Source organism: Leopardus geoffroyi, chromosome A3, assembly GCF_018350155.1.
Source record: "Leopardus geoffroyi isolate Oge1 chromosome A3, O.geoffroyi_Oge1_pat1.0, whole genome shotgun sequence".
NCBI classification, from domain to species: domain Eukaryota; kingdom Metazoa; phylum Chordata; class Mammalia; order Carnivora; family Felidae; genus Leopardus; species Leopardus geoffroyi.
Window position 1 is genome coordinate 113,811,733 of NC_059336.1, and position 15,256 is coordinate 113,826,988.

At 39.9% G+C, this 15,256-nt stretch overlaps 1 protein-coding gene across 1 annotated transcript in view; it reads right to left on the reverse strand.

Annotated features, from left to right (window-relative positions):
* Positions 1-15,256, reverse strand: part of TTC27 (tetratricopeptide repeat domain 27) — a 187,106-nt gene that overhangs the window by 19,879 nt on the left and 151,971 nt on the right. Inside the window, exon 16 of the mRNA XM_045447193.1 lies at positions 10,738-10,903. Within this exon, the coding sequence (XP_045303149.1) occupies positions 10,738-10,903 (166 nt within the window). The remainder of the gene's footprint in view (positions 1-10,737; positions 10,904-15,256) is intronic.

The following is a 15,256-nucleotide window of genomic DNA, read 5'->3' on the forward strand; positions in this document are numbered from 1 at the left end:
CCTGAAACTAACATAACACTGTGTATTAACTATACTAGACTTGGACAATTTAAAAATAAGAGAAATCCTATTTTTGTCCACCATGGCATGGGATTCCAGTCTTTTCTGTCAATATTGCATATGACTAAGAGCTATTTGAAAAGCCTTATTAGTTTCCTATAGGGAGTTCCCTCCCTATCCTTACTATCTCTTGTGTCACTTCCAGATGTTCAGACAGCTGGCATTGTTTGCTAAAGGCAAGGCCTTCATATGATCAGTGTGGGCTCTCTGGCCTTCCCTTGCTGTGTATCTGTGCACGGCACTTCTGCTATCACTACGGCTAACCGATGAGGTGTGTGTTGGGTGCACCCCCCTATCTTTCCCAAACTCAAAGGCACTGCTTTCTCTCTGAAAAGGAATGTTAACAGTCGGGGCAGGTCAGCTGTGGTAAATTTGTGTCCTCCCTGAATTCATGTCTAAACAGAACTTCACAATGGGACCTGATTTGGAAACAGGGTCTTTGCAGATAATCAGTTATGATGAGGTTTTATCAGGGTTTGGGTTTAAAAAAAAAAAAAGAAGAGGTTATACCAGAGTAGGTGTGCCCTAAATCCAATGACCAGAGTTCTTTTAAGAAGAGGAGAGGACACACAGAAAAGGTGGTGCAGAGGTAAGTGAAGAGGGAGAGACGGCAGCGATGCCACCACAATCCCAGGAGGCGCCAGGAGCCCCCAGCAGCCAGAGGAAGCACAGAAGGACTGTCCCCCACGGCCTCACATGGAGCACGGCCTCGCCAACATCCTGATTTCACACTTCTAGCCTCCAGAACTGAATGGCGAGGATTTCATTTCTCTTGTTTGAAGACACCAAGTTTGAGGTGGTTTGTTACAGTGGCAGCAGGCTACAAATCCAGCAGTCTTAAGTAGAAAGACCCAGATGACTCTGAGATCATTGAGACAGTGTCTCCCCAGCATACCCACCCAGTTTCTACTAGTCATCTTCCAGTTTCAGTTCAGGAAGCACTACACGAATGGCCGCCCCTTCTAGGGACAGTGACCTCTAGCACCCCACTCAGATGGCGTTCTTTCCCCAGGTGTAGAAGCTTCAAGTACCAAATCTCTCGAACTTTTCCTCACCGGAGAATGGTGTTTGTGTCATGATCAAAAATAGTGTCTCCAACCCTATGCCTATAAAATATTTACCATACCTTCTTTTAGTGCCTTTATGGTTTTAACTTCTTTGATGATGATGCTGATGACGACGGCAGCTACACTTAATAACACCTGCGTGCGCCAAGCACCGTCTCAAACCCTTTACGTATATTAACTTACTTAATCCTCACAACAATCCCCCTCTCGTGACAGTGGAACAGAAAGTGATTAACTCCCCCAAGGTCACACGGCCGGTGATTGGCGGAGGCAGGCTGCAGGCCCAGACGGTCTAACGCCAGAATCTATGCTCTCATCTACAACGTAATCCTGTTTCTTGAGGCATTTCAATCTAAATATTTTATCCATTTGAATTTATTTTGGTTTAAGCAGTGAAGCAGAGCTTTGGTTTGGGTCCCAAACGCTTGGCCAACCGTTCCAATACATATTGAAAATTCTATTTTTATCCCACAGATTTTAAAAATGTCATCTTTATCATGGACTAAATTCTCATACTTACTTGAGTCTGTTTCTGAATTCTCTGTTCTGTCACATTTCATTCCTGTGGCAGATGTTAACTCTTCATATAATAAGGGTATTATTAGCTTTTTATCTTTCCTATTTGTTACAAATATTCTGTCACATACTTTTAAAATGTAGTCATAAAAATTCAAGTTTTCTTTTATTGCTTTAAAGTTCAGAAAATTTGGGAAGTATCCACTTCTATTCCTGATTTTCTTATGGATGAAAAAATATTGTGCGTACAGTTAGTCCATTTGGAATTCATTTGGTGTATCATAAAATAATCTATGTATATTGTTTAAGCCTGGATGCTTAGAGGGATTTCATTTTCATCAATATAAACAGCCCTGTAGCTCCTCGCATCCTACCTAAACCAATGCCACACCACAGATGCCCCGCAATGACCTCTTAAGCCCTCGCCCACATCTCTCATCCATTTAGGTGATATGGAGCTTTCATCTCAGTCTCTATCCTAGGCCTCTTTCTCACCTCCATCCCGGAACATGCCTAGGGGATGCAGCAAGCAGAGAATGAATTGGGGAGCCATCTCCAGTCCCTGAAGAAAGTTCCCACTTCCTCACATGGAAGAACAGCGATTCCAATGTACATGCTGAAGAATCCCCACAAAGAGAAAAGCCTAACTATCCCTTTCTCCAACACTAGCCTTGGAGTCCTTGGCCAGGTCTCACCAAAACCTTGGCTGAGAGTACAAGGTGTTGGGCTTTTGAGTGCTGGAGGTCTTCAAAGCAGGAAGGAATGGGATTGCCTTCGGTCCAGGAGGGCTCCAGGCCAGGAATGAAGCCATTTTCCACCTCCCGGCTTGGCTACCTCCCTGCTCCACTTGGGAGCTCTTTAAAGAACTTTCTCTGTTTCCTGGCCTGATAACCCTGACCCTTGGCTTCTCCAAGCCTCAGTTATCACAGTGAGGTAGGCAGTTTAATATTTGGTGGTGTTTTTTATTCCCCCCTTCTTCAGGAAAAAAAAAAAAAAAAAGTCTTAAGAGTGTGGAAAAGGCATGCACAGGCTTGAGGTTAAATAGGCCAGACTTTAAGCTTCAAGTCTTGGCTTTCCTACCACTTGCTAGTTATGAAACACCAGCCTTATTAGCTTACCTTACAGAGCCTCAGATACCTCAGCAAGCAAGGGGAGATAAAACCTACTTTACAGATATAATTTGTACAAAATATATCCATTCCCTCCCCTCTTTTCTCTCAGGTAATACCTAGCCACCACTCGCTGCAGGATTTGTTTGGCTGGCCAGCTGCCCCACTGCACATCAACATCACCTCCCCCCTTCCCAAAGAAAACACCACACGGAAATCCACACAAAGAACATCAGTATACAAGAACACACAGTACATGATTCTCTGTATCTGACATTTAAGAAAAAGCAAAATTGAACCATGCTGCAGAAATCAGAAAGCAGTTGCCTGGCTTTGGGGGGAAAGGGTGGTGGTACAATTGACTAGAAAGGGACATAAAAGGACATCTGTGGTGACGAAAATGTTCCACACCTGTTTTGGGTGGTGGTTATGTAAGAACATATAAATGATCCAAATGCATCAACTAACACCCAAGATCTGTAAATTTTAATATATGTAAATTATACCCCAATTTAAAAAAACTTTGTTCTGTATAGTTCACATACTCACTAATATAACGTGGAAATGTGTTTTTTAACATAAGACATCCCATAGACTTCAAGATATGACACAAAGGAGAAAAACAGGCATACCTAAATGTGATTCCTGTCTTTGGATCCTACTAGCTACATGACTGGTCAAGTTATGTAACTTCCCTGTGTTTCATATTCATCCACTGTAAAATGGGAAATATTTAGTATCCACCTCAAATATTGAGTGCCCTATAACAGATAACCCATGTTAAGTGCCAGAAACATAGCAAGCACTTAATATATGTTAATCCCTTCCTCTTCCATTTATAAATAGCAAGTGGGGTGTAATACTGCAATACTTAAATTCTTTTCCCAAAATGATTGGCCCAGTCATCAAAAAAGGAGGAGGAGGAAGAGAAGGAGAAAGAGGAGGAGAAAAAAGAAAAAAGAAAAAACTAATGAATCAACATTAGAATTTACCCTGAGGAAAGAAGTATGGCTATACACCAGGCTTCATCTACAAGGGTACTGATGGCATTATTTACAATAATAAATACCTGGAAACTGAACAGAGACTAATTATGCAGGAATATGAAATTTTGCTTTATGGTAACTAAAAATATATATTCAAAATACATGAATATAAATATGCACTCTGACAGAAACGCATTCTTAAGTTTTACTAGTTTATGCAGTAGTCAAAATTAGGGCACAGAGAGAAAAAGGAGAAAAGATACAGAAACAACTCCTTCATTTATTACAAACAGTGAAAAATACAGAATAATTTGCAGCTAACTTACCCTGTGTCTGTATTAAAAGGAGTATAAATTTACACGTGAACACACATATGCAACAGAAACAATTTAAATGACAAGTCACATTTACAAAGAAATAGAAAAAAAATAAATTAAAAAAAGTTTTAAAGCAAACTAAAATAGAATAAGGTCAAGTAGTGTCAAACATAAGAATATCAGAGTTTTTTTGAAAGACACCTGTTACCAAACTTGCAGAGTCAAAATAAGTAAAATTTTTTTGCCAAGATAAAAATATTCCAGACAATCTATCAATTGTCGTGGTCCACGCTGACTGGTTGTAATAAAGCATGATGACAGTCAGAAATATTCTATGAAGCTAAATATGACTGAGCCCATCACTAGCCATCAAAACTTTCCTTCCATGATGATTACATCACTACAGAGTGATTCTACCCACACCTGCCAGACAATGAACATTGCCAGCAGCACTCCAAGGCACTTCTAAGGAAAGCTATTAACAGGTCCTGACACATTATCTCACTGTGGCTATTTCTCCATTATAAAGTGCTACAGATGATAATCTGACCTGAGCAAGTTGCTCCTTATATCTAGATGTTATGTTCTCAAGAATATGGCTCCAAATCCAAATGTAAAAATTAAGCTAACAGCCTTAAGATCTGACATCTTCAAAAATGTTATTCAAAGTGCTTTCTTTAGGGGTGGCTGGGTGGCTCAGTTTGTTAAGCGTCTGACTCTTGGTTTCGGCTCACGTCATGATCTCATGGTCACGGGAATCGAACCCTGCATCAGACTTTGCGCTGAGAGAGTAGAGCCTGCTTGGGAGTCTCTCTCTCCCTCAATCTCTCTGCCCCTCCCCTGCCCAAGTGTGCACAAGCACATGCTCTCTCTCTCTAAATTAAATAAACATTAAAAAAATTAGAATAAAAACTCAAAGCACTTTGTTTACGAGCAATATTTCTCACAATATGCACGGTTCTTGGTGCTCCTGTGTGTGGCAGTGGGGCTACAGGAGGGAAGTCTCAGGAAGCCCAAAGCTGCCATTAATTGTTTCTAAAAACACTGAATTTTTATAGAAACTAATTTCAAACTCATTGAAATATTCATATACAGATGAAATACTACTGTACATTAGGAGTTGTGTTTCATATTCTGAATTTGAGGAACAAAGGAAGAATTACAGGAAAAGAGATAAAATATCAGCTGGCCTCAAATTATTTAAAACTTACTTCAATTCCAGTGTGATTAACATATAGTGTTACACAGTTTCAGGTGTACAATACAATGATTCAACAGCCTCATATGTTACAGTGCTCATCACGGATAAGTGTGCTCTTAATCCCCTTCCTCTATTTCACCTATCCTCCCACCCACCTCACCTCTCCTAACCATTGGTTCGTTCTCTATAGGTAAGAGTGTTTTTTTTATTTGTCTCTCTTTTTTCCCTTTGTTCAGTTGTTTTGTGAACAATGAGTGAAATCATACGGTATTTGTCTTTCTGTGACTGGCTTGTTTCACTTAGCATAATACATTCTAGCTCTATCCATGTTGCTGCAAATGGCAAGATTTCATTCTTTTTATGGCTGAGTAGTATTCCATTCTATATATATACACCACATCTTCTTTACCCATTCATCTATTGATGGGCACTTGGGTTGCTTCCATAATTTAGCTCTTGTAAATAACGTTGCAATAAACATTGCTGCATGTATCCATTCAAATCAGCATTTTCGTATTCCTAGGGTAAATACCTGGTAGTGTGTAACTGGATCGTAGGCTAGTTCTTTTTTAAACTTTTTTTTTATGTTTATTTATTTTTGAGAGAGAGAGACAGAGTGCGAGCAGGGGAGGGTCAAAGAAAGGGGGAGACACAGAATCTGACGCAGGCTCCAAGCTCTGAGCTGTCAGCACACAGCCCGGCACGGGGCTCAAACCCACGAACCACGAGATCATGCCCTGAGCTGAAGTCAGACGCTTAACCGACTGAGCCACCCAGGCGCCCCTCTTTTTTTAAACTTTTTTGAAGAACCTCCATACTGTTTTCCACAGTGGCTGCACCAGTTTGCATTCCCACCAACAGTGCATGAGGGGTCCTTTTTCTCCATATCCTTGCCAACATATCCTTGCCTTGTTGTTTAGCTGGCCATAAATTTAAACTAAATACTAATAATTTTCTCCAGAAAACCAAAAGATTTTCACTTAAATTCAGGATTAGAATATTTTAAATGAAAATCAGAACATGATTTTTCCATGGGTACAAATTCCTAATAATTAGATTTGCTTGAAGGAGTGAAAAGCTCCACGATCACCAGAATATGTTTGAAAAATCTAAGATAAAAGTTCAATCAAAGCATCTCACGGGTGCCTGGGTGGCTCCATCAGTTAAGTGGCTGACTTTGGCTCAGGTCATGATCTCATGGTTCGTGAGTTCGAGCCCTGCGTCAGGCTCTGTGCTGACAGCTCAGAGCCTGGAACCTGCTGCAGATTCTGTGTTTCCCTCTCTCTCTGCCCCTCCCCTGCTCACACTCTGTCTTGATCTGTCTCTCTAAAACAAATAAAAATTAAAAAAAAAATTTTTTTTAAAGCATCTCAATTCGTGTCAGGAAAAGTTTCAGGTTTTTTTTTTTTTTTTTTAAGACTTTTTTTTTTTCCTTTTCTGAAAAATGCTCAAAATGTATCTCTACGCATTCAGAATTGAGGCAAGTTAGCTTGAAGGGGAAAAAAAGTAATCCTTTGTTATACATTAAGCTTTGTTTCTTCTTTAATTCTTCAGTAAAAACTTAAGAAGAATACATTTTTACTTCAAAATGAATGGTATTGACTGAGAATTGCCCAGAATTCCCCAGAATAAAAAACTATTATGTGAGTCTCTTTATTCTTTCTTACAGGAGGTTCCCGAAAGATTTATGAGCGTGTGTTCTTACAATTCCAATGAACTGGATTCAGTATACAACAAGCCAAGTCAACAACTGAAAGTTTTACCTTCAGAATCGACTAACTAAACTCAGATTATTTTTGCCAGTTTACTCCTTGGTATTTGCTACTGTGACTACCAGTATATTATTCTAAATGTCACCTCTCTCCCTTCACTGTTACCCATACTCAAATACAGCAGTATTACTCTAGACATGTGCAAGAATTTTTTCCCTCCCAAGAGAGAAGAGAGAAGGACACTCCTAGGTTAGGAGTCATAGAGGAACCATAGGGACAGAAGAAAAACGTAAGTAAGATTCTCCAGCACGTTTCCGGCTAATTTAATTGCAGGAGACTGGAATGATCAAGGCTGAACCTACTTTACTCTACATCATCATCTTCAGTAAAGCAACTGTTTCATTTTTGTCTTGCCTTTCTTTCGGAATACAGGCCTGCCAGGAATGGGAGAGCTAGACAATCTGGCATACTGATACACCTAAGTCAACGAAAATCAGCAATATCCTGATGACTTGATAACTCTTTATGAGGTGGAAGTAACAGCTTTTGAGAACAATTTTTGAACAGTTATTTTGTTTGATTATCATTAGTTCCCTTAAAACAAGGGGGAAGACACATACGTATGTTGCAGAGTCCAACACACAAAACTACCCCATAAGGCTGTACTGAGAACTGAGTTAATCCATGTCAAGTGCTTTGAAGGGTGTCTGACAATAAGCCCCCAATAAAGGTTAGTTATTATTCCTCTACCATGTGTCCCACTTTGACCTGCTTTATGTGCCTTGGGAAGCACAGGAAAATAAGTGAGAGATAAAAGAGAAAAGTACCCTTCACTTCGATGCTTACGTACCATAACGCACCCAAGTCCATCTCTCACAGAAGGAGACCAGCCTAGACCTAGCCAGTTGGGCTCCTTACATAAAACCAACTCCAAGGGTGCCTTGCATAGAAGAGTGATCAGGATTTTCTCGGGAAAATCCAAAAAGCCAGTCTGGTAAGTCAATTACTACAATCCTTAGCAGATATGAAGGATTGCCATGAGTTAAAATACGGATTTGGAAGGGAAATCCCACTTGCATCCAAAAGAAAAGCAGATCAGTTAGAAGTTGGAGGCACGTGATGGAAGATTAATGGCAGCGGACTGGCCAAGGAGCCAATTCTAAGACAATTCAGGGAGACGTGACATCTCCAGCAGCAACAGCAGCAGGACAGGAGAGCAGGTTGACAACCGGAGAAGCAACCCTTCTAGTCCAGGCAGGAGCGGGGCTTCACGCTCCTTTCCAACCCATGGTGGTTTATCCCACCGAGCCCACAGGACTGCTCTACAGGCCCTTCCTGCTCTGACAGTTTGTAATTCTAAAGAATGCTGGAATTGAGCCAGCGGTGGTGTCTAAATGAGGAGTGTTAGATTTGAATGTTTGATGCACATTTTTTATTATTTATTTATTTTTTTTTGATGCACATTTTTTAAATGTGAAAGAAAAAACACACAGAATTTATTTCAAGTATAAATTGGAATGAAATACCAATGTAAATTATTTACCTTCTCCCTGAGATTTTAGGAACAGCTTACACAATGCTTTCTAGTGAAGAAAGATCTTTGAAAAAATTACAGTTGAAGTAAACCAGAGATAAGTACTTTGGAATCTCTGCCCCATCCCAGTGGTTTGGTGACATATCGAGATCTGTTCACAGCCTCATCGGTGCCCTTTATCAACAGGCTAAGTGTAGAAGAAAAAGAGCTGCCTCAACAGAGAATGTCAGCTCTGTCAACAGGACACATATTAGGCTGCCAGGAAACCATGCAAACAGATTTTCTAGGGCTCCATTCCTCTCCAGGATGGAACATTCTGCCATGCCTCCATTCACATTTCAGTTGATCCATAAAATTCAAGTCCCTTCTTTCTATAATGGAAGGTCGGTGTACAATATTTAGCAAGGACAAAAAAAAGTGTAAGAAGAAGAAAACTATTTCAAAGGGGTTGACATACATCCTGGAAGTAGGTATGTTTCTACTCAAAGCCAAAAGACCTTTCAAGTGAACGGCCTAGAACCTGAGCCTTAAAGGAACTTGGCCGAGCTTGTGAGACCATGCATACATCAAGGGCTGGGGCTATAAGACAAGGGCCCGTATAAGGTAAATTTCAGAACAGCTGGAGTACAGATAATAGGTCATAAAAATAGAGAGGTATTATCACACATTAGAAGTTACTTCTGGTTTTTTCATAATTCCAGCTTCAACATTTTAAATAGCATGTACCGATTCACGCAAAGTGTTGTATTTTCAAGCCCCCTGACTTTGTAACCCCCAGGCTCCTGCACAGCCCTGTCTTTATACAGTCTTGACCTACAATTAAACCACAAGATCTTGTATATGTCATCCTGCTGGGTGACAAACCCAGTGGCTTCAAGTTTCCCATATTTTCTGAAAGGATCTAGTGTTTTTTGTACAGTGTTAGAGTCAACCATTCTGACTGCATCTCACCAAGAGGACAATTTCACTAAACACTGCAAAGAAAATGTTAGGCTTCATTTCTATATTGTTCAAAACATCTGAAAGTGGGCAGTAAATGCTTGTCCAATGAGGGAACAAATGAGAATGGGACTTGCTCCAGCTATTACACTGAGATAACCAAAGCAGTAAATCACACAAACATCATTCTATTTCATTTCTGCAAGCCCACTGCATATACATAAACCACATAACAGATTTCCTTAACTGAGTCACGGTAACATTCAGTCTGTGACTGCACAAACATATTTGACACTGGAATGCCAGAATACGTAATGAAGAATATTCAACTAGAGAAAAAACACTCGTTTTATACGTTACATGTGTTCAACACAATTTTCCTGTGTATAGCCAAGGAAACAGTTTATATCATTCAGATGATTCTGGTCACCAATCCTGACGTGTGTGCGTACGTGTGCACATGCACGCACACGTGCACACATGCGTGTAGGCTGGGGAGTTCCCCACACTACAAACTCAATTCTGACACGATCTACCTGGAGAGAACAGCAGATCCCACAGATTGAGGTCTGAGTCCTATACAAGCGCCGACCCCTCCTGCTCCCCACCTCCAATGCCAGTTCCAAGTCTCGGTCATCACCTGTGCTTTGTAAGTGGTTTCAACAACGCCCTCCTTGGGTTGGGTTAGTTTGTTAGAGCAGTTCAAAGAACTCCAAGAAACATTTTACTTACTAGATTACTGGTTTATTTTAAAAAGATGTAACTCAGAAACAGCCAGATGGAAGAGGTGCGTAGGGCAAAATATATGGGAAAAGGCATGGTGCTTCCATGCTCTCTCAGGGTGTACCATTCTCCCTGCACCTCCATGTGTTCACCAAGCCAGAAGCTCTTCAAACCATATACTTCTGGGTTTTTACAGGAACTTAATCACAAAGACAAATTGATTAAATCACCGGCCATTGGTGATTGAGTTCAATCTCCAAACCCTCTTTCCTCCTAGGAGGTCATGGAGAAAGGGGGAATAGAGGTTATGGGACTAAAAGTCCCAACCCTCTAATCACATGACTGACTCCCTGGCAACCAACCCCATCCTTAAGGTGCTTTCCAAAAGTCACCTCATTAACTCAACAAAAGACACCTTTATGGCTGTCATCACTTAGGAAATTCCAAAGGTTTTTGGAGCTCTGTGCCAGAAACCAGAACCAAAACCAAATACATATTTAGTCAATATCACAATCATATAATCAAGCATTAACATCAATCACAAGTTGAAAAGTCAAAATATGAATGTCTTACCTGAACATCTTTGTATTTGTCTTGTAAGTCCAAGAGCCGGTGATAAGCTTTAATGGCTTCTGAAAATTCCCCAACATCAGTGCTAGTGAGAATGTAGTTTTCCCAGATTTGCCAATGTTCATAGTTGCACTTGAGGGCTTCTTGTAAAGTCCTAAAAGCTTTTACTCTATTAAAGACCAGATTTTAAACAGAATAATGAATAATCATACCTAAATAAACTATATAACTTAATGTATAAAATGTTAATGTGGACTTTCTGTCAGTCCTTAGTCATTCATGTTAGTAGACAGAATTTGAGACCCAAACAACCTCAAACCACCTCAAATTGGCCTACAAATTTTCTTTAATTTAAAAGGAGCAAGAAATTGCAAAACAAAACAGGTAGAAACGCAACAAGGAAAGGGAGATGTAAATAAAAAGCAACTGGAAATTTTGGAATTGAAAGAGACATTAACAAATTTAAAAAACCCTCAATAGCTGACAAAAAACTAGAATGTACACAAAGAGAGAACTGATGAACTAACTGGAAGACAACAGTGAGAAATCTACATGGAATTCAGATTAAAAAATAAAAGAGTAATAAAGAGAAGAAAGAATGAGATGTAAGGTTCAAATATACATTTGATAGACATGGCAGAGTAAACAGATAGATGCAGAAAATGTCAGGACACAATATTTGAAAAGATAATAGTTGAGAATTTTCCAGAACTGAACAAAGACCTAAATTCTATGATCAAAAGTATACTTTTGTACCGAACATTACAAATAAAGATGAACCAACACTTAGGTATACTGTACAAAATTTCAAAACATAAAGATAACTCCAGGGGTGCCTGGGCAGCTCAGTCAATTGAGTATTGGACTCTTGATTTCAGCTCGGGTCATGATCCCAGGGTCATGAGATGGACCCTCACATTAGGCTCCACACTGAGCGTGGAGCCTGCTTAAGATTCTCTCTCTCTCCCTCTGTCCCTCTCCCCTGCTTGCATGCTCTCTCTCTCTCTAAAATAAAAAAAAATTTAAAAAAACTAAAAAATTAAGTAAAAATTTAAAAAGATAATCCTAAAACCTAAAAAAGCATGACAATGAGAGAATAGCAGATATTTCATTAGCAACAAAAGATGTAGAAGACAACAGAATAAAGCACTACATGAAAATAATTGTCATGCCCCAAATTTTACAACCAGCTGAACTTACCACTCAAAAATAAGTGCAAAATCAAATACTTTCAGATGTACAAAGACTAAGAAAGTTTACACCTTCTGCCCCTATCTTATAAGAACCACTAAAGGACCTTCTCTTACAAAAATAAAAGGGAATTCAGCCAGAAAGAAAGGGATACAATAAATGATCAATGGTGAGAAAAGAAAGTGATGAAATATGTCATTACATTTAACTATTATTGAGAACAAAAATTACTAGTTGTTTGTGTAAAAAAAGTGAAACTGAAAGTATACAGACTATATTTTCTGAAATTAAATAAGAAATCAATACTAAATAGCTTAAAAAATATATGCCTGGAAACTTAACGATGCACGTCTAATAAAAAAGGAAACCACAGCAAGGGGAAAAAGAAACTCGTATCAGAAAGTACAAAATATTTACGGGTGCCTGGATGCCTCAGTTGGTTAAGTGTCTGACTTTGGGTCAGGTCATGATCTCGAGGTTTGTGAATTCGTCCCACCATTGGGGTCACTTCTGTCAAAAATAAATCATCAAAGGGGCGCCTAGGTGGCGCAGTCGGTTAAGCATCCGACTTCAGCCAGGTCACGATCTCGCGGTCCGTGAGTTCGAGCCCCGCGTCGGGCTCTGGGTTGATGGCTCAGAGCCTGGAGCCTGTTTCCGATTCTGTGTCTCCCTCTCTCTCTGCCCCTCCCCCGTTCATGCTCTGTCTCTCTCTGTCCCAAAAATAAAATAAACGTTGAAAAAAAAAAATTTTTTTTAAATAAATCATCAAGGAGCTCCTGGGTGGCTCAGTCAGTTAAGCATCCGACTTTGGCTCAGGTCATGATCTCACAGTTTGTGAGTTCAAGTCCCGCATCTGGCTTTGTGCTGACAACTCGGAGCCTGGAGCCTGGAGGCTGCTTTGGATTCTAGGTCTCCCTCTCTCTCTCTGCCCCTCCCTCACACATGATGTCTCTCTCTCTGCCTCTCTCTCAAAAATAATTTTTTAAAAATTCATCAAGAAAGTACAAAATACTTTGAACTTAATGAAAATTACTATTTATCACCATCTGCAGGATATAGCTGAAGCAGTATGTAGCACAAAATTTATGATCTTAAATGCATTTATTACAAAAAATGACATAATTAGTGAAAACATTCAACTTAATATGGTAGAAAATACCAAATAAACTTAAGAAAGAAGAAAATAATAAGAAAGTAAATATAAAGAAAAACCAGAGGGCACCTGGCTGGCTCAGTTGGTAGAGCATGTGAGTCTCGATTTCGATGTTGTGAGTTTGAGCCCCACATAGGGTGTAGAGATTACTTAAAAATAAAATCTTTAAAAAAAACAAAAAAAAAAAAAACAAAAAACAAAAGTAGAAATGATTAACAAAACCAAAAGCTGGCTCTTTGAAAAAAATAAAGTAAAACAGACAAATGTCTAACTAAATTCCATTTAGAATAAAAGAAAATGGCACAAATAAGATTAATAATTTTTTGAAAAAAAAATCATAAAGAGAATGCTATGAACAAATAAAGATGAGCTAAAGAAATAGCCAAATAAATCAATTAAAGTTAAAACCAAAAGGCTAGACAATTTTACAGAAACGGTATAGCAAACCATAAAGTAATCCTTGTCTTATATAAGCCACTTCAGAAAAGAGAAAAAGACTATTAAAAACTTGATACTGACAAGGAAATCAACAGAACTTCATTTCACCTATTCGAAATGTTAAACATCTCATCCAACAAAAAGATTCTTAGGCTTTACTCTCCTGGCTGGATAAGACTCTGGTTCCTTTATGGATCATAAATGTTTTACTGGACAGTTACAGTAACCTCCTTCAAATGTATGCTACCAATCTCCTTTTCCAAAACCATTTTGAATTTGTTCATTTAAGACTACAAGGTCCACCTCCCTTTCCTTGCTGAGCCCCACAGTGTTTCAACAAGGCATCTCCTCCTTGATGACTTCAAGGCAAATTCTGGAAGGGATAACGGAGGTTCTTCTAGTCATCCCGGGCCACTGCCCTGAGAATCACTCCCTGAAGCATTTGAAAAGAAGTATGGCCATGTCATAACAATTTACCTAGAGGTGTTATGGAACAGACTGACTGGCTTATCTCTTGGACCACTAACCTTCATAGTTAAAAATGAAGGTACCCTTGCTGTAACACTTCTTCAAATTCAGCCTTAAACTGTTTGGGGAGGATGTGTGTATGTGTGTATGTGTCTTTTTTCCTTCCTCTGTTCTACTCCCAGAGCCCACCTCCCATGTGGCAGCAACTGCCTTCAACAGTGGCGGACCACGCCTGGGGTTCTCCCATCCGTGTGGGGCTGGGTGAGGTCACCTTGCCGGAAAAGAACTCAACAGGTAGCAACCTAGGTAGGAGGATTATTCCTTCTCCTGCATGTCTTCTGGTCCTCTAACCTCAATTTCCAGGTCTCAACGTTTTTGCTATGAATTCTTTTCTAGTAAGTATGGCCTCTTCACAAAGATCTTCAGTTCAGGATTCACTTATTAAGCCCAGAGTGGTTGTGACATTGCACTGTAAAAGTTATACAGGGGCGCCTGGGTGGCTCAGTCAGTTAAGCGTCCGACTTCAGTTCAGGTCATGATCTCATGGTCTGTGAGTTCGAGCCCCACGTCGGGCTCTGTGCTGGCAGCTCATAGCCTGGATCCTGCTTTGGATTCTATGTCTTTCTCTCTCCCTCTCTCTCCCTCCCTCCCTCCCTCTCCCCCTCCCCCACTCACGCTCTCTCTCAAAGAAAAACAAATGAATAAACATAAAAAAAAATTTTTTTAAGTTATACAGAAAGATGGAAGATTTTCCCAAAGGACATGACGTCTAGGGAACCAGATGAAACAGCAAAAAGAGCACATTAGTGAAGAACCCCAAGAGAGGAAAGGGGCAGATGACATGGTTTGAAGGGTTCCTTTTAGGCATGGATAGAATTCTTTTGAGAGGAGCGGTCATAATTTACCCCTGAAGTAACAATCTCATGAGTCAAAAATGAGCTACGTCTGGAACAGCAGCAAAGAAAGGAAAGAGCAAAAAGGCAACAATAAAGCAGTGATTCACCTCTGACCTTACAACCCCACTTTTACACAAAAACCTATTTACAGAGGTGCAGGAAGACAAGAAAGTGTCCAAAAGAAGTCAAACAATGTGAGGAACCCCTACGAGAAAAAGAGGAATGCTCAGGGCTAGTGGGCTGAAGAGAAGTACATACAAAAGCCTCACTACATACAAAATTATCAGGGTTACCAGAAAAAACTACTGAGATCACTCTACAACTATGACAGGGATTTCCCCTGCCCTTGCTTTAAACCAAAAGGGTCCCCAGGGAA